At 40.1% G+C, this 20,083-nt stretch overlaps 1 protein-coding gene across 3 annotated transcripts in view; it reads right to left on the bottom strand.

Annotated features, from left to right (window-relative positions):
* LOC131591482 (MICOS complex subunit MIC19-like) overlaps positions 1 to 20,083 on the bottom strand; it is a 124,221-nt gene that overhangs the window by 88,835 nt on the left and 15,303 nt on the right. For all 3 annotated transcript variants that reach the window (XM_058862228.1, XM_058862229.1, XM_058862230.1), the window contains exons 3-4: positions 14,389 to 14,473; positions 38 to 182 (exon numbers count right to left, since the gene is read on the bottom strand). In XM_058862228.1, the coding sequence (XP_058718211.1) occupies positions 38 to 182; positions 14,389 to 14,473 (230 nt within the window). The remainder of the gene's footprint in view (positions 1 to 37; positions 183 to 14,388; positions 14,474 to 20,083) is intronic.

Raw genomic sequence — 20,083 nt, 5'->3', positions numbered from 1 at the left:
GAAAATCTGTGATTTCTGTAAAAGCCTGAGGACTCACAAAGCGCTGAGCCTTCTGCCGCTCCTCCTCCGTGGCCGCTCTCTCGCGAAGGATGGCTCGGGTCAGGTGCTCGTTTGAGGAGATCCTCTCCCGTTCCAGGAGTTTGCCAAACTCATCCCGAATGTACATTTGTTCTTGTTTCAACCTACAGGAGGTGCAGGGAGATTTTTAGGCTGAGAGAAATTTCAAAATCTACTTTCCAAATGTAGCTTCGCAGTAGAGCAGTCGCTTCAAAAGCTGTCACAAGAAATGCTTTTTGTTCTTGGCTTCTTAAGACACTTAAATACAAATATTCACTAAAAGAATCCAGAAGTTTATTTCAGAATGAAGTATCAAAATCTGAATATGCAAAAGTTAAAAGAATTGACATCACTGTTCATTAAATCATATAAATTACAACTGATTCAATTAAATATATATTTTAAGTAAGATGCAATGAACTCTGTTGGTTTGCTTGGTTTTTGTCTGGTTTTATGGAACCATTTCTCCAGGAAAATCCTTTTCCCAGCAGCCAGTGGGCACCCAATTTCCACCTAAAAGCTTTCCTGCACTGGGGAAGTGTTTTCCTCCCTCTAAACACAACAGAAACCCAAGGATTTCATCCATTTCCCAAACTCCACCATCAACCTTTGCCAGCAATTTGAGAGGAGGAGAGAAAACAATTACTGAACTTGTTGCAACGGAGTTAATAGAGGCAACTTCAGGCCCAGAAATTTCTCAATATTTACACATCACAAGCCATAAATAGATTTGAAACCTTCAATGGAGTACTTGAGACAAGCACACCGTGTCTCATTTTCATGGAAACAACTCGGAAATCACTCGGTGAATAAACCTGGTGTGTTGTGACACCGAGCACGGAACTCCGAGCAGTAATGGAGCTGTGAAACACTGGGTTTCAAATAGATTTTTTTTTTATTTTTTTATTTTTTTGAGAGAGAGTGATGGAGAGGAAGCTTCAATATTCACAGTGCATTTATCTGTTGTCAAGGGAGCTCTGGAGAACAAATCCTAATGAGTCGGGTCACTTTGTAAAAGGTACCAGCATTAGAGTACATTAGATTCTTCCCTGGGGAATACATTTAAGTGAGGTAGGGAGGAAAAAAGACAATTACAAGATGTATTACTTCAGTGCTCCAAACCCTCTGAAATGCAGCAACCAACTGGGAATCTTTATAAAAGTTTATTAAGCTGCATCTTCAATTACTCCAGGAAAAAAAAGAAAAAAAGAAAAAAAAAAAAAAAAGTCAGATTATGCAGACATGGACCAAATTCCATTAAGTGATTTCCCAAGGTCCCCCAAATTACTCCAGCAGGATTGATATAACAAATCCTTCATACAATCATAACAATCCTTCATACAGCACAGTCAAAACATGCTGGTTGTCTTTTGGATTGGAGAAATCATGTTTTGTCTAAAAAGGAAAAAAGTGTCAAAATAGTAGTCTCAGCACCTTTTTCTGGTGAGCAACAGAGAGAGAGCATTTAATGCTTCCAAGACTGAAGGAAGATCCATCCTCATCCTTCTTGGATTTGACCTCCTGCAAGTGGTTTTCCTTTAAAAATGTCTCTTCTTTATGCTGCTGTACATAGCAGAGTAATTAAAAGATAGGAAATATACTTTACACATAAAATAGTTGAAAAATCCAGCCAAAAGTTCCCACAGGATAAACTCTGAAAAAGTAAAAAACCAAAAAAACCCTCACAAACAAAAAAACCTTCCAAAAAAACAAAACAAAACAACCCCACAACGCTCAGATATTTACATTTAATTCTTCTTTACATCAAATTTGACCTTCTTCCTAATCTCCCATTTAAATCTAGATCAAGACACTCAGGTCACCTCAGTCAAGGAAAAGCCATTTTACTGTTTGGTTTTCTCCTCCCTTCCCTTTCCTTGCAGGGTGTTCTACCATAAAAGAAAATGACATTATTTCATTACCAAGCTATCAGAAGGATATAACAGGCCAAAAAGGAACTTTTTTTCTATCCAAGACTGGTCCTGGCAGGACCTTCAAGCAAAAATTTCAAGTCTTTTTTATCAACTCTCACCCTCATTTGTGTCAGCGGGATCACACAACACGACGAGTTCAATTCCTCAAGCATCCACCCAACCCTCATTTAGGGCAATTTTCACTCACAAAACCAAATTCCTAAACAGCCATCTCAACTGATTGAAATTCAGCAAGGTTTTTAACAAAATAAGCAGGATTTTGAAGTCATTTTCATTTATTTGAGTTCCGTAATTGGGTGGCTTGTAGGAGCTTAATGAAACAAACACGCGGCCGATCCCGCTGATCGCAAACATTCGCCTGCACCAACCTCCAGAAGGTTTTTTTCCTTGGCATTGCAAATTCATTTTCCTGGTATTCAGCATGTACTGAATAAAGGCAAACATCAGCTGGATCTACAGTAATAAATTAGATGATTATCTAGGCAAAAGTAAAAAAAAATAAAAATATATATATAATATATATATATAATAGTAAAATAGAGAGAGGCACCTCTGCAATTTGTGAGGAGTTACACAGCACAACTTGTCACTACCTCAGGAATTCCACGGGAATTTTTCAAGTGACATTTTTAATTACAGCAGAGATAAAGGCTCAAGATAATGGTTCTTGTGCTTGAACACAGAACTCCAGACAACAGAGAGTGTTACACTGATCATTTATACAGAAAGGATGTTAAAAAAGCTGCTGAAGCAGCAGAAAAGGCTGCTGGCTATACATTTTCCCCACACAATTGATATTTTTTTGAATAAAATCCTTCTAAATAATTATGAAATACTGCTTTAAGAAGTGTGGAGTGGCTGATTTAATGAAGTGTGGCATGCAAGGCAATCACTTCTCATGGTGCTATTGGAAAACACACATAAAGCATTAAGAAGCAGCTCCAGTTAAAGTTGGCGTTAACACTTGACAATATTTCATTTCTCAACTGCTTTATAGCACACAACCAACACAAAAAAAGCAACAATTCCTGCCTTTCCCCAGCACTGTCGTTGAGAACTTCAACGCTCTTAACTTAATGCTGTGAAGAAAATTTATGTATCTGTGGTTTTTTTGTAAGAGGATGGGTAAATCCTGATAAACCAATCACCCAGGATTTAGGGATCTCAGAAGATTTATTCCTGTCAGAGGGGCATAACAAGAATTTTACAATTTTTGTTATCACATTGTCGTATTTAGGCTCCACTGTAAGACAAATTTTTGACTGTTTTAGTCCTGAAGATGCTTTAATCAAAATAATGTCTGCAGTACATTCCACCTCTAAATCAGATTTGGCTCACACTGAACACAAAAAGCCACCACGTCACCTCGAGGAGCAATCGCACAACAACAAGCAAAAAGAGTTCTGGAAGACACTCCCAGATATTAAAAAAAATACATAAATATAAAAATATTTGTTTGTTTGTTTATAAATAAATAAATAGCCTTTTTTTGTTAATTTCAGTTTTTTGAGATGTGGGCAGTAGGTACAGAAATCAAATGTGATCAAACCACCCATTCCAACCTTCTCTCCAGCAGAGCTTCAGACCAAAGGGAAAATACTTCACCAAAATAATATTTCTGCTTCTTCATTCCATCTTTTTATTACTCTCTTTTCTTTCTGAAGAGCAGGGAATGTGGAATTTTAGTGGCATTTGTTATTATACAACTTTTGAACTATGAATGTCCTACATGCAAGATGAAGCAAAAGAGAATTTACCTGTAAATTAATCAAATATTTCAGAGCATTATCTAAAACAGACTGAAATGTTTAACCCACATCTCTAAAAATCAAATAATAACAACATAATAACACAAAGAAAAATGAGGAAAAATAATTTCTCAATTAAGTAACGACTTAAAATTAATAACTGACAACCATCAGTCCAACAAAATAAAGAAGCCAAACAAAATAAAAGAAGCCAAATATAGAACTAGCTCCATTTTCCAATTAGAAATTAGAATTTGAAACACAGAAATGAAAATTTAAGACCTGAACAAGAAAGCATCTCTGAGGGCCAAGGAGTTTTCTGTATCACAAGAAATATAAAAATTCACTCTAAAAAAAAAGATTGCTAAAACTTTATTGCACTCCAAGTAGTTTCCATCCTTTTCAAATCTAGTTTTTAATTAAGTTCAAGAAAAGCCAATTGTTAATTTTGCCATGTGGATTTATGGCCCAGGACTCTCCTCATGCCCAGCACGACCCCTGTTAGCCACAATAACAAGATGAGTAATTTAATTCTAAATCCACAAGAACTCCCCCTTTTGTTTACTTCAAAATATCCATTTCTGTTGTTCTTGAAAAACACCTGCAGATGTTAATTAAGAAAAAAGCACCTTTTAATTCAGAGACAACAGCAACATACTGAGAAAAGCTGAAAAATATTAGTTTTGTGCTTTGATGGCCACTTCACAGTTTATTCTACATTAATCAAGAACCCACAGAAATCCAAAACTGGCAAACAATACTCTTAGAGAAATACAGTGATTTGTCATTTCCAGCCCTTATTTTCAAATATTGGAAATTTATTATACTATCAAAGCCTAAGTATTTCCTTTTTGCCATTTTTTCGGGACAGTGATTACTTTATCACTGCCAGTTGTTTTATCTTTATTACAGTCTCCAAGCTCCACAATCTGATGGATCTGTGGCTTTCCACAATAAACTCACTCAAGCCTAAAGCATGAGCTGTGTCATTTTCCATTACTTCCAACCCAGCAAAAATCAAAATATTCCCTGTTCCAAAGTCCACTGTCAGGAAAATCATCCTGTCCTCTATGAATCAGGGAAAAATTTAATGAGGTATCGTTCAACATGGAACCCAAAACTTACTCCAGCTGCAGATAAGATACAACATGAGGAGGATTCATGAGGTTTTCTGCTTTCTTGGACCCCCAACAAGCTCCTTAATTCCTCCTGACAGACTCGCAGAAGATCACAAAATGTTTTGAGCAATGTGTTTAGGCCACGTTGCAATATTAATGAGTGAATAATGTTTGTGAGTGCTGAGTTTCAATATTTCATGAGCAGAACTCAGGATGTGCCACGGAAAGCCAGGGTTGGAAATCACCGCAGCTGACGAGGGATTTGAAAGGATGTGAGAGACGTCAGGAAAACATCTCCAGGCTGAGCTGAGGTCTGAGAGGTGTGAAATGGAGATTTCCCCGACTCCATTTCACCTGTCTGCAAAGTCGGAGAAATTACCTCAAGTTCATCTGATTTTACAAACGTGTAACTAAGGACAGAAACAGGGAAACAAATTATCTGAAAGGTCAAGGCTCAGAAAACACAAGAAAGTTCCTCAAAACCGAAGTTTCTACCACTGTTCACTCATTAAAAAAATTATTCTCCACTCACACAAGACTTTGCACAGCGCAGGTGGTAGGAGTTGTTTTAATAGGAACCACATTGCTAACAACTGTTCTAAAATTTCACATTTAAACCTTTCAGATCACACAAATATTAACAGAAAATACCATTTTTCTGCACCTGAAAGCCATGGTGTCAAAAGGACATTTTGCCTTCAAATTTTTGGTGCTTCTGTTGGTCAGCCTGGAGAAAAGAAGGCTCAGGGGTGTTGCTATATTTTATATATTAGTAAAGGCCTGTATGCACAAACCAGCCTTTGAACTAAGTCGTAATATTAAGGGCTAAAGTCCTGGAAACCTTCATGCAGAAGAGAGAGTAAAGCAAAACAATATCCCTGTGTGTAAGAGAAAAAATGTAAACTGTGTGTGTTAGCCAATAGTAGCTTGTTCTGCCCGCAAACCCTGTAGAACCCTGTAAAAGTGCGCTAAAGATAGAAATAAACTGGCATTCACGATTACTTCTGTGAAGAGTGGTGAACAGCTCGGGGGTCTTCTCAATACAGGGGGATCTTCTGGGTCTCTTCTGGGGGGGATTTGGGATCTAGTCCCAGGGAACAGGAGGAGAGGGAACAGCGTCAAGCTGTGCCAGGGGAGTTTTAGCTTGGATACTGGCAAAATTTCTTCATGGAAAGGGTTATCCAGCCCTGGCACAGCTGCCCAGGGAGTGTTGGAGTTCCCATCCCTGGATGGATTTAAACAACTTAAAGATGTTGAACATGGTTTAGTGGTGGCTTGGCAGTGCTGGATTAATGACTGGACTCAATCGTTAAGGAATTTCCAACCTAAAAGATTCCGTAATTTCAAGATTCCAAACCCAAAATGCTGAATCTTTAAAATCTTTAAAATATGAACTCAAAAAGGATCATGCAGCTCATCAAACCCAGATTTATCATCATTTCATGAGGCCTTAGTGCAAAGCCAGTCAAATGTGATGGCAGAGACCCAAATTGGCCCCACTTTACCCACCAGAACCAGCACCATTAAAACTCTCTGACAAATCCATCACAGCAGACCAAGAGCTCTCGTGACTCCAGCACAGGCAGAAGAGGGAAGGGATCTCACTTCTGAGCAATTATGCTTGAACTTCACATTATTATATTTAATGAGAACTCCATCTCTTTATTCCATATCCACTTCTTCCTCAGGGTGACTGCTCCCCCTTAACATTTGCCATACATGCATATAAATGAGCCCTTGATTGGTTATACACGGTACTGAGAACTGTGAAGTGATTCCAGCACTGATCCCTGAGCTGCCAGTGACCTTTTCCCATCCCAATAACTCCTTCCTCATCTTTCCTCCATCCCACACTGTCACACAACTCCCACAGCAGTTTGGGACAGGTTTGAGAGCGACAAGGAGGGCAAGGGATCAGGGGATTCTGATCTTTCTTTAGGCTGAACTCCTACCTGCAGTTCTGTGTCCAGCTCTGGGACCCTCAATGGCAGAACGAGGAGCTGCTGGGGAGATTCCAGAGGAATCCACGGAGCTGCTCCAGGGCTGGAGCCCCTCTGCTCTGGAGCCAGGCTGGGAGAGCTGGGAATGTTCTCCTGGAGAGGAGAAGGCTCCTGGGAGAGCTTCCAGCACATTCCAGGGCCTAAAGGGGCTCCAGGAGAGCTGGAGAGGGACTGGGGACAAGGCCTGGAGGGACAGGACACAGGGAATGGCTCCCACTGCCAGAGGGCAGGGATGGATGGGATCTGGGGAAGGAATTCCTGGCTGGGAGGGTGGGCAGGCCCTGGGTACCAAGAGAAGCTGTAGCTCCCCCGGATCCCTAAAGTGTCCAAGGTCAGGTTGGACTTTGGGGCTTGGAGCAGCCTGGGACAGTGGAAGGTGTCCCTGGCCCTGTGGAATGCGACGCTCTTGAAGGTCCCTCCCAAGCCAAACCATCCCATGATTCTGTGATTCCATGATGTCTGTTCTCAAACCCAAGAAAACACTGAAAATACAAATTTTAAGAGCATTTTCCACCTTGTCCCACGTAACCATCACTGCCTCAGTTACCCCTATTTCAAACACCAGAGCTGTCACATCACACAAACAGTCCAAGCCACACCATCCAGCACAACACCCTCATTATCCCCTTCCCTTTCCCAGCTGCCTCCCAACCCCAGCCTAACATCTGTCACTGGAACAATCCCTGCTAATGGCCACGTGATTTTATGTGCCAGTCCTTGATCAGAAGATCCAAGACGCTCATTTCAAAATTTAGTTATATACCCAACTTACTCCAATTAATTCAATTTATCAACAGCGTGGACAGCTTGTGAACACTGAGAGCAACAAGGACAGTGACTCTTGTCAGTGGTTGAGTTTTCTTGGAGATTCCTGAGTTGTGGGGGTGTTTTTGAGGCAGTGTTTGGTGTCGGGAGGAGGAGGGGTGAGTAGAAAGGGGGGCAGGTTGTTTGAGGGGATTTTTAATTACACTCCATAAAGCCACTGCTTTTAAAATATGTGCATTAAGATCAGCATTATATAGAGACAAAATGGATTAGCAAATTCCCACCTTTATGCCAGAGGCAAGCGGACAGCCCAAGTCGGAATTCTAAAACTGTTTTACATAATTTGTGTATGTTTAGCTAGCCACATAACTCCACTTGAAATTACTTTCCAACTTAATATCCTTCCCCTTGGGATCTGCAAAAGCAGTCCTGGAATTATGACAACATTAATTATCCCTTAAAATGAAGAGTTGGAAGTTGGAAAAATTTTTATTAGTATCATTATTATTATTATTTTTTTTTTTTAAGTGTTTCTCTGCTGCTCATTTGCTGCTTTTCAAAATGAAAAAGCTCAGCAGTTTGAAAGCAAAGGTTTATTTAAAATTGCCAGGGGGTGAACAGTTTTCCTCTTTCCTACCTGCATCTAAAACTATGAAGCAGGATTATTTTTGTGGATGCTCTCTCACTGGCTCCAAGTCATTTTCCCAGCTCTCCTAGAAATAAACTGATCAAGATGAAGTTCAGTATCCAAGTTGTCAGCTGAGATGGCAGGTTTTAAAATCCAAGTGAAAAATAATCCCTTGAAAATTGGGGTTTATAAAGGCAGGAGTGAATTATAGCTCTGCTTTCTCCAATTTCTACCTCCCATCTCCAAGATTCATCTCCCCATATCCTGAGAGCCAGACATAATGGTATTAATGGAGAATCAGAGCAGGAAATCATGGAGGGTAACTCTGCCATTGCCAAACACCTTTTTTCTTCTGAAAACAATACCTTTTTTCACTGAAAACAATAAAACTTGAACAGGCTACTAAGGCAGTTTGATACTTCCCAACTTCATAAACATTTTTTATGCTTCCTTGGCATTTTGCAGGTAAAAATCACACTAGACTGAACTTCCCTGGTTTGAAGAGCTTTGAAGGCACCAGCTACAACAGCTCACCTGCTCACTGTACTTATTTCAGAGTTCAACCTCTGTTTAAATCCCAAATTCCTGCACACTTAATCCTGGCTTCTCCCCCCACCTGCAGAGGGACAGCCCTGCCCCAGCCTGACCCTCCTGATTCCCTCTTTTCCTGCGACACAGCGGAATTATCCCGTAATCCTAAACACCTCAGGAATATTATGGCTGCTGAGGAGTAAATCCACTGCTAAATCTTCTGCTGAGCGTGAGATCAGACAAGGGAAATGTCTGCTGAGAGAGGGGAAAAAATGTTGGAGATATGGAATGGCTGGGAAGGAAAAATAAGAAGAACTCAAGGTGGGAAGTGAGGCCAAAATCCACTCCTGTCTCCACAGCCCTGAGGCTGAAGGGGCCCTTTGGCACTTCAAGGAAAAGGGGTTTATTTAAGATTTTTATTAAATCAGCTGCCCCTATAAAATCACCTTCCCTTCCTTGATGTGATTATCAATTGGGATCTCTGGTTTTACCAAGCTAGTGCAGCTTCTCTTGCCAGGAGATATTAAACTCTTATTTTTGAGCTATCCCAAGTCCAAAGAATTATAATCACTTTTACTGCTTCAGAGTATTCCCAGCTTTTCCTCTGACTGTCAGCAGCAGAGAAGATGTTTTCCAAACTCCTTTCCCACTTAATCCAAAAAGGTCCCTGTGGCAGAAGACAAAAGAACAACTATTTCCTAAAAAGGAGCTTTTTGTTCCCCCTGAGGACAAAAAGCAGGTATCCCAATTCAACATAGCTGATTACTTGGGGGAAAAAAATAATCATTTAGGAGGAAAAGAATGCTTTGAAGAAGTTTTCACCACTATTAATTCGCTCCCCATATGAACTGTAGATACATTAAGATGCTCTTCATAACCTACCTCACTGAAATATAAAATGAATATTGTAAAGAAATCCATTAGTTTGTTTTCCCCCTTGTTCTCCACACCTGTGCCAGGAAACTGGAATAAACATGTCATTATAACAGAAATCAATAGGAAGTTTTAAAGTATCCACCAGCAGAGAAAGGTCAAGCCCCAGTATTGATTTTAATATAACAATTTTGGTTTGCAGTTTCCCAAAGGCTTCTTGTCCAATACTCTTCTTCATTCTTCTATCACTTTACATTTCACTGGTGAATTTGTTCTGCACCAGCTCTTTACTCCAGGTTTACTAAGAGCTCATCATTTATGCACCGTACTACTCAGACATGACAAAAAAAAAGGTTGTGGGGAAGCACTCAGAGCATCAATGAAACCCCAGAGTGATGAGCAGTTATCTCCAGACAGCCCTTGAAGCACAACAACAAAACAAATAAAAATATCTAAACAAATAGAAAAAAATTAATGATTACCATTTTAATAACCCACCACAGAGTAACTCTGTGACCCAGGGTGGAGTCAAAGCTGATTTGCAGTTTAGAAAGATTCCTCCAAACAGATGAGGATGTCACAAACAGAGGCTGCAGTCGCTTGTCCAGCTGATGTCAGATAAAATGTCACACCCTCTGCAGCCCAGTGAGCCACAGAGAACAGAATCCAGCAATTCATTCCCAGGGAATGCTCCTTGAGCTCTCGTCTGCATTACTCAAGGAAAGGATTTTTCATGTGCTTTTCAAGAGAAAGGTTACCCAAGTTTGATCACCTGGTCACAGGTGATGAGATGGCAGAGACACAGAAAAAACTCAGTTATCAAATCCACCAGAGAATCCTGCAATGGTTTGGGCTGGAAGGAGCTTAAAGCCCATCCAGTGCCACCCCTGCAGGGACATCTCCCACTGTCCCAGGATGCTCCCAGCCCTGTCCAGCCTGGCCTTGGACATTCCAGGGATCCAGGGGCTGCTCTGGGAATTCCAGCCCAGCCAGGAATTCCTTCCCCAGATCCCATCCATCCCTGCCCTCTGGCAGTGGAAGCCATTCCCTGTGTCCTGTCCCTCCAGGCCTTGTCCCCAGTCCCTCTCCAGCTCTCCTGGAGCCCCTCCAGGCCCTGGAATGTGCTGGAAGCTCTCCCTGGAGCCTTCTCCTCTCCTCCTCTCTCACACCTTAAACACCTCTAGAGCAGAGCTGGCAGCAGAATTATTCAGAATTACTGAAAAGCCACCAAAGCAAACCAAAGTCTATTTTTGAGCCTTCTCCTGCCTTAAAATTCCTCATTACAGCAGGAGTTTTCCTCTAAGAAACAAATCCTGGAATCACAGCACATCACAGGACAGTCACGAGCAAACTGCACAGGGACACATTTCTGGCACACCAACACAATTCCAGGGATGAATATACTGAACACTTGTACAAAATACACTTCCTGCACTATTGAAGGCACTGCCATGCACAGCAGTTTGCAAAAACACCTCACTCTTACATATAATTAATATTTGCCCCGTGCCAAATCATATTTAAAAAGTGGAAGCCGGGAAACACTTGCCAAGCAAGAAACTGAACCCCGCCCAAATATAATTAGCCTGTGCTAAATGATTAGCAAAATAAAAAGACTGAAATTTCTCTGATTTTCAGGGGGTAAAAAAAGGCAAGTCATCATTCAGGAACGTTCAATTTCCATGGGAAATCACATCCATCACTTGCCTCTGAAGCAGTGGTTTGTATATTTTAGTGGAGGAATCCAGCACTCTGATGAGGTTGGCAGTAGCTAAAATTTTATCATTATGCTGATGATAGAAGTTGTTCTTTTTGCTGTCTCAAAATACTTTTTACTTTGCCTGCACTTTTCATAAAGCAAACATGAAAGACAGATTTACTGAGCCCCATCAGTATCATGGAGCCAAACAAATGAACAGCTTTGTGTCCAAGGACAAATTTAATGGATGGAGTGGATAAACTCCACTCTGTTCTCTGATGGGAGAAAGAAAATTTATTATTTCCCCAATGCCTGTTATCAAAGCCATAACATCAAAAATCTTCTCATTTTCTTGGGAAATTAGAAAAAAATGCTAAACATTTGCTGAGCTTGTCCAGAATAAGCAGAGAAAAGGCAAAATTTGAATTATCACCCACTGATCCATCGAGTAGTGTGAATTTATCTTATTTATTATTCAAAATTTGTCTCTTAATTATCATTTATTACTTGTCACCACTGTCAAGCTCAAGTTTGTGTGTCCATCCTCTCATTTTTATGTTCCCTTGAGTACCACCCTAAGACTGCAGCTCCAACACATTAACTGCACACAGTTACTATTGCAGACACTGCAAATTCTGGGGTAAATCAGTGATAATCAATTTTCTAAATGAACTCCCCAAAATGAAAATGCTTTTCAGATGAAACATTTCAAAATGTTCAAAAACCAAAGTGAGGAAAAACAGCTGGGCTGAGTAAAAGCAGGAGTAAAGTGGAATCAGTGCAGAATTTTGGAAATATATTCTAAGGTGGTTCTAAATCACTACTTTATTAATTACTCCAAGTCCTGTAAAATAGAAGCTGTAATTCATATATTGTTAGAGAGTTGATGGCATTAAAATACAATTTAAGAGTCATTCTTCAGCTGTAATCCTCAAAATAAGCACAGATTTTAACTTTCCATAAAGCAGCCCATCTGTACTGTGTATGGATGTGTGAATAAATAATTTATCTATGAGTTCAAATTGAGATTTCTTCCCTTCACAGTCTGAAATGACTAAAAGACATTTTGCAATCAAACCCAAGTGTGGTAATACACTGCTCAGGGAGCAGCAACAAAATCAGCTATTAGGCACTAGGAATCAGACAACAGTCAGTCAAAAGTTTCAGATATTTTAATGTTGAAATGTTACTTCATTTAAATATTGGGAAAAAACCCTGGTTTAGAGAAAGTAGTGAGAATATAAACATGTAAAATATATCATCCATGGTAAAATAATCCTTAAAATGAATGTGGAGGTAAAAATTTGAATTTTTATGTCACATCCCAACAGGATTTGTCTTAAAATCTATGGGTTAAAAAATGAAATTGATAATAAATCACAAGTGAAAGGTCAACAAGCTTAAATGTAGAATTCAGGGTTTTTTCCTGTTTTCCAACACTGTATTAATGTGTTTGCATTTACATTAAATTATTACAGTTTATATTTTATGTTTTGAGTAGCTGGAACATTCTGCACATGCAAGACAAAACAATTTATTTGAACAATGTGAGTTTCTTGAATCCTTTCAAAACACAAACCTCCACCAGAATTCAGCCCATAAAGACCTTAAGTTTTACTTATGGAAAAAGATCTGCATCTTTTAGAGTTGTGTCATCCAAAACAAAAAAAAAAAAGCCTCCATGCTCTGTTAAAAACAGATTTTTGTAACTGCAGATACTGTATAAGAATGATAATAAAACAATCCTTGCTATGGCTAAAACTTAATTAAATTAATCAAAACTAGAAAAGAAGTAAAGCTGTTAACAAGTTTTGATATTTTTCCTTTCTTTATCATCATCATTAATTTATTTTGATATTTTACCCAATCTGTCCCTTCCTTTCACAGACCAATGCAAGCTGAATTCTGGAAGGTACTGGAAGTGTCACATGAGAAAACGCTGAAGTTTCAAACCAAATATTTCCATATTTTAATCCCATTCAGCTGAAGTCTTGAGCACTCAAGAAGCTCAAAAATAACCCAAGTTTTCCTGTCAAAGCCCAGTTGAGGAGAGGAGGGGATTTCACTCTAACTTATTGATTTCCTTTATTGCTGATGCAAAAAAAGAGAGGAAAGTCTGATTTTTTATTTTTTTTTTCCCTGGGACCTTAATATAGTCCTATCTAATTATATACTCCATCAACCTAACTCAATTAAGTAACAGAATGCTGGGCAGGAAACAACTGAGATCTATGCAGACAGTTGAAGTAGTACTAATTACAACCTAATTTTTTTTAATCTATCATAATGAGCCTTTCTCCCCATTCTCAGTAGAGGACAATGTGGAATATTTGTATTTATACTCAGTGTGTTGTGTTATCTATTTACAACAACCACTGAAAGGAGAAATAAACACAGAAGTTCAGCAGATACCAAAATTTCTAAATTTAAAGAGGAATTTTTAATTGCTAATAATGGCTCTGCCCAGGCTTTCACAGTCACTGCAATCTCTGAGAAAAAAATACCTAAGAAAGGGATATTTCAATATACAGAAAGGAATCAAAAGGGTTTTACTGGTGCGAACTGGTTTATTACAACATTTTCCATATTCAAAGTATCTCAAAACACCCTGCAGCTCCCTGAAATCTCCAGAATTCCCAGAAATCTCCAGAATTCCCATTTCTGTTGCTGTTCCAAGGTATTTTTGCTCAGCCCCCGGGGTCACAGGGACCCCAGCCCTGCTCTGTCTCTGCAGCACAAAGTGATTATTGGGGCTCCAGAGAAATCAGCAAAGCTGGAGCTTAAAAGGCAGCAAAAAAGCCACGCTCAAGAGGTCAAAAGGGATTTAGAGCAACAGTTTGGAGCAGCTCTTACAAGGAAATTCCAGCTCATCTGTTGTTGAACATGGATTTAATATCCAAATCTGCTGCAGCCCCCAGAGCTCTCACAGCCAGTTTGTCCCAGGGCACAGAATTCAGCTATTTCCAGTATGCAGAGAAATAAAACAAAAGCATTCAGTGCAAGTTTGTTTGAAATACTGTTATTAATGAACCAACCTCCTCTTTTGAGCTTCAGTCTCTCTCCTGGCTCGTTCCACTGCCAGTTCCTCAGCTATTCTTTTCTTCAGCTCTTCATCATTAGCTGCAATTAAAAGAAAATTCAATGAAATGTTAACTCAACTTATTCCCAATTACAGTAACAATTGCATAATACAGTGCCCTTGACAGTTTGTTTGCTTTTTTTCTCACAGCAGTTGGAGTTGCTTTCTTGTGGTTTAACCATCTTTGAAATTTTAGCACAACACTAGTGAGCCTTTAAAAAAATTTTCTTATTACACAGCTTTTCAATTAATGTAATCTTTTGAAAATTAAACAACATGGACTATACATTAAATTAAATATTTTTCTTCAGAAATAAGTCTTTGTAAAGTAAAACCATGAGAATGAGACAGAGGCATAAACAGTAAAGTCGTAAATAAAAATACTAAATAAGTAAAAAGTCGTATATAAAAAATTATAAAAATATTTATAAAAATAAAACGCTGCTTTTTATTCAAATAGAACCAAAAGAAATATCTCTGTGTAACAAATCCAAGTATTTTCAGATGCATTTTACACAACAAAGCTCTTACAACATCCCAAATATTCATATTTCTAATTCCTAGACAAAGATTTTGCCCCAAATTCTCCAGATTTTGTTCAATCAAGCAGAGTTGGAAAGAATATTTCCTTCACTTCGATTCTGTCAGATGAAACAATGAAAGTCTGGTTAAGAACAAAAAAATCAGGGAAGCAACTTCTTCAAGGATATGAATAGAGGGAGAAAAGCTGGAGATCCTCCAATCCTACAGGGCTGAAAGACATCTCCAAAACCATCAAAAACCAGTTTCACCCTAATCCTGCCTGGAATAAAGCCCTGCCTACACCGAGCTGAAGCTCTGCCACGCTCTGGATTTCCAGGGAATTCCCTCACTCCTGGCTCAGATTCATCTCCATGGGAGCCCAGAGCTCCAGGATCTGATCCCACCCCAAAACACCCAGGAGAGCAGAGCTGCTGAATTCCAGAAGGTTCCACAACCCTTGGAGCAGTGACAAAAGTCCTGCTAGGGGAGGTCAAGCACAGGGAAGTTCATTTTTGGGCACTGCAGCATCTCTGTGACCTCATCTCCAGGAGCTGGATTTATCTGCAAAGATTATCCAAAATCGTTATTCCACGTTCCTGCTGTAGTTCAGACTCGCAGCAATTCTTCTCATCCTAAAGCAGCCTCACAAAAGAGTTTTATGAATGAATAAAACCAATTTTATGGGAGTTTGGGCCAACTAATCCAGTTAGAAACATCTTAGGAAAAGCAGCAGGAATCGATATCCATCGTGCCGAGCTCAGGAAACGCTGAGATTACAGAAACAGAGGGAAAAGTGGGGGGAGACTTGTCAATTACCAGCGAGACCTCAGCCTAAAAATATATTAAAATTAAAATTCAGAGGGAAATATGAAGCTTCCAACAGATCTCTAGCACAAAGCTGGGTAAAAAAGGAAACCCCTGTTTTATTTGGATTATCTTGACTGACATAACAACATTAATTATCTTGGTCACCAGCATCTACAGAATGAAATTTATGGTTCTGGTGTACAAAAATGAGTACAAAAACTCCAACAGACCAGAGGATGGTTTATGTCATAATGAGGAAAGATTCAGGCAGCAGCCAATAAAGACATTTGACCTTAACAATCAATTAGGCTGCCCATCGATCAGCCAAATACTAATAGGGAATAAAAGTGGAGCTATAGATCACTCAATAGAATTATTGTAAGATATAATTGGGTAGCTCCCAAATGGGAGCTTTATGATGTTTTGGTTTAAAAAAAGAAAAAAACAAGAAAAAAAAATGCAGTTCTACAAGGAGTAGGGATTTGTTCTAGGGGAAGAAGCACTTAAAAAGAGAAAAGGTAATTTATTTGAGAGAGGATCGGGACAGACTGTTTAATATCAAATGTTAAATAACATTTCTGATGGCCATCTCTGCTCACACTAGAGGCATTAAAAACACACAGCTGACCACTGAATTATTAGAGAAAGTTAAACCTGAGGGCTGCAAGACTGCTAAAATATTAATATATTAATATTATTCTATTAAAAATTTAATTATTATTGCATAGCCATTCCCACCCCCTTTAATATCAGAAGTTCCTCAGGATGCTGAAATCAGTGTCAGCTTCATCCCAGAGCAGACCAAGTGGGAAGATTTTGGGGCAGGTACATTGAGGCAGGTCACACCTGCACCCCAGGGTTTGCCCTGCTCCTACAGGAGCACAAAAGCAAGCATGAGAGGGTTTCATGTACAAAGGGTTCATGTACACACCCCAAAGCCCAGAACAGCTGCTCTGTGCCCTCAGCAGGCCAAGGGATGGGTCCTTGATTGGCAGAGCTCTCCTGGGATAATGGGAATGGAAAAGCAGCGGGATAATGGGGATGGAGCACCCCCAGCTGAGGCTGCCCAGGGCTCGGAGAGGCACCAAAGGAACAGCCCAGACACAGAAGGATTCCATTGGCTTTGTGTGGCTGGGATTGGTACCAGGGGTGGTTTCTGGGAGCTTCCTCCACATCCAGCAGAGCCAATTCCAGCCTGCTCCAGGATGGATCCACCAGGCTGGACCAACCAGGAGTGGTGGTGATGCCTCTGGGATTAAGGATTTGAGAAAAGAAAGTTTTGTGCAGTTGGACAGAGCAGAGTGGAGTGAGAATATGAGAGGAACAGCCCTGCAAACACCCAGGGTAGGGCAGGAGCTGCTCCAGAGCTAACATTTCCAGAAAATTCCATGGGAATTCTATTAACTTTATTTTTTCTCCCCTGTCCAGTGTGGAGGGCAAAGCAGAACCACCTTTGGTGGGAGTCTGGAATCCAGACAGGGTCAGCAGTGATAAAATCCAGAGAGCTCCTGCCAGGATCTAGGCAGACTGAGCAGGGACTGTCCCAGCACAAGGAGGTTTTGCCATTTTGGTGGCCTCTGGGATACAGCACCCTGATTTTTCTTATTTGTCCACTAATTCTTCAGGAAAAGTTTGAAAGATAATTTCTTCCTAAAATCGAATGGGTGAAACCCACCCTCCTTCAGCTTAAGGCCATTCCCCCTTGTCCTGTCACTATGTGCCCTTGTGAAAATGCAGATTTCAACACTTCTCCATTCAGTCTTCTCCAGAGACCAAGATTCCAATCCATCCAACATTCTTTGTCAAACCTGACAAGGGCTTATTCCACCACCACTTTAAAATGCCACAAACCCTGATTTCTATTGAAAATATATTTACAAAGATTGTGCAAAGCCATTTGCTTAATCCCTTGTATTTATTCTCCCACTCGTGCTTCCAAATCTGACAAATAAGGAACAAGAAAGCCAAGATATTTGCCAGGATTCAAAAAGGTTTTGGGAATTTTCAGGGACAACTGATAAGGACAGAGGAGTAAAAAGGATTTCTCACTTGCCTACAGCCCCTGATGTTTCAGATGCATAAAATGTGCTCTGCCTTGGAACTCCAAAAGCCACCCATGAGCAGGACGGGAGCAAAGCTTCACCCGATGTCAATTATTGAGGAACCAGCAGCAATTTTATCCCCCTGTACAACAGTTTGGTACACAAAGGGTTTTACAAGTCTTGTTTGACTCCATCTCCTCAGCCCTTGTTAATGACAAGATCCAAATCCGTCCCTTTTCCCTCTCTCCCTACAGCAGTTGCTTCGCGGAAAAGAAACAAGCAGCGGGATGTGAGGATTACACGCCGAGCGGTAAACAACAAACCTCAGGCAAAGGAGACACCTGCAGCCTCAGAAATGTTAGCCTGAGAAATCAGGAATGTGATATGGACAAATTATTCAAATAACTTCCAGCCTGCAGAGCTGGGAATCTGCCCATTAGCCATTCTGCATTTGGAAAAAAACCCATTAATGCAAACAGCATTTAGTAGCAGGCACCTTCACTAAATTCTCTGGAAAGGGCAGGTGCATTAAGTTATTAATGAAGAGACACTTAGGTTTGATACAATCAAATGCCTTTTAGAAAATACTTAGCTAGTTAATGTTCAGATAATGAATTAAAAAAAAAAGAAAAATTAAAAAAAAAAAAAAAATAAACCCAAAAAACACCACAATGCTCAAGTTCTGTTTTTCCTTCTAGTTAAGCTTGGCTATTTAAAAGAAAACTGCTGTTCAGTGAACAAGATACTGGAAGGTTGTTCCAAGATCTCCACACAACCTTTTTTTTCCTCCCCAGGCTGAAGAACCCCAAGTTTCTCAGCCTCTCTTTGTAGGGGAGGAGTTCCAGTCCCTTTATTAAATTTGTGGTCTCCTCTGGACTTACCCAATATGAGAAGGAAGAAGGTTGAAGGGAAAGAGAGGGTGTAAAGAATTAAAAAATATGAAATATTAGTCCAAAATGAGGCACCTCCACACCTCCTCCAGCAGCAGGTTCAATCAGCATTTCCACACCACACTTCAAGCCAGGATAAACTTTGCTAAAATCTCTTTCACTTCCCCCAAAATTCCTGGATTTAACACAACAATCCCTTTGAAACACTCCCCAAACAGAGAACACAGCTCCAAGGTACCTCCCAACCACTGCCAGCCACGGGAAGATTCCTTTTTGTGCTGGAAAAATCAATTCCTGGTGAATTCCTGCAGTTTCTTGCTTTCATCTCTGGCATCTGGTGTTGACATCCAACATCAGAGCAGTCAAACCACGGATCCCATCCGAGGGGAAGTTCTCCCATCCCTTTAAGTAGGAATTTTAACCAGATCCTTTGGGCACCTCGGGGCTGCCTTCAGCCCCATCATCTTCCTCAGCTGCTGGCACAGAGCAGTGGCAGCTTTGGGGGAATTAATGAAGATGCCACTAGAAAAATTCCTAATTTCTCAGCATTAACACTGATAAAGATTGGATTGGGAAGCCCACGTGCCTGCTGCCTTCCCAGCTCACACTGAGGGCGCTTCCACAATTTCAACAATTTCCCACCCACATTCCAACTTCAGACATGTAAAATGCAAATATCATAATATGCAAATGGCCTTGATTTATTCTTTCTGCCTAATTAAAAGCTCTGGTTTGGTCAAAATTTCACAGGTCACACAAAAATCTTCAGAATCAACAGGAAGGAATTGTTTCCTCAGACACTGCAAGAGGTTGCCCAGGGAAGCTGTGGCTGCCCCTGGATCCCTGGAATTGTCCAGGGCTGGGCTGGAAGGGGTTTGGAGCAATTTGGGATGGTGGAAAAGATGATCTCAATGTCAGTGAAAGCTGTAGGAAATCTATGAATTTATGCTTGAATCAGGTGGGAAGACACAGACACCCTAAAATCTATTCTGCATTCATTCATTCATTTTTAGTTCTCAAAGAGCCCTGGGTTTGCTGGGAGCAGCATAGGAGAGAAAACAGGAAAATGCTGTAACTGAAGTGGATCAGTATTGCTGGCAGAGAATTATTCTAAAAATGTAGTGAGTTTCAAATAATCTTTAACCTTATAAATAACCCAAATTAGCCTTGCACTCAATGAAAACAATATTGAAGCATCCCTTCAGCACACCAGCAGGAAGAAAACCCTAAAAACACTAAAAAAGTCATTTATGTGCTTTAAAACCCAGCATTCAAGCAGCTGTGGGATTTCTTAAATATTATTATTATTATTTTTAAAGAGCATTCTCAAGAATAAATTCTACTTTCAGATTCATACAAGTTTAACTTCCAACATATCCAGCAACTTTTC

Source organism: Poecile atricapillus, chromosome W (genome assembly GCF_030490865.1).
Source record: "Poecile atricapillus isolate bPoeAtr1 chromosome W, bPoeAtr1.hap1, whole genome shotgun sequence".
NCBI lineage: Eukaryota > Metazoa > Chordata > Aves > Passeriformes > Paridae > Poecile > Poecile atricapillus.
This window is presented reverse-complemented; position numbering and strand designations above follow the sequence as displayed.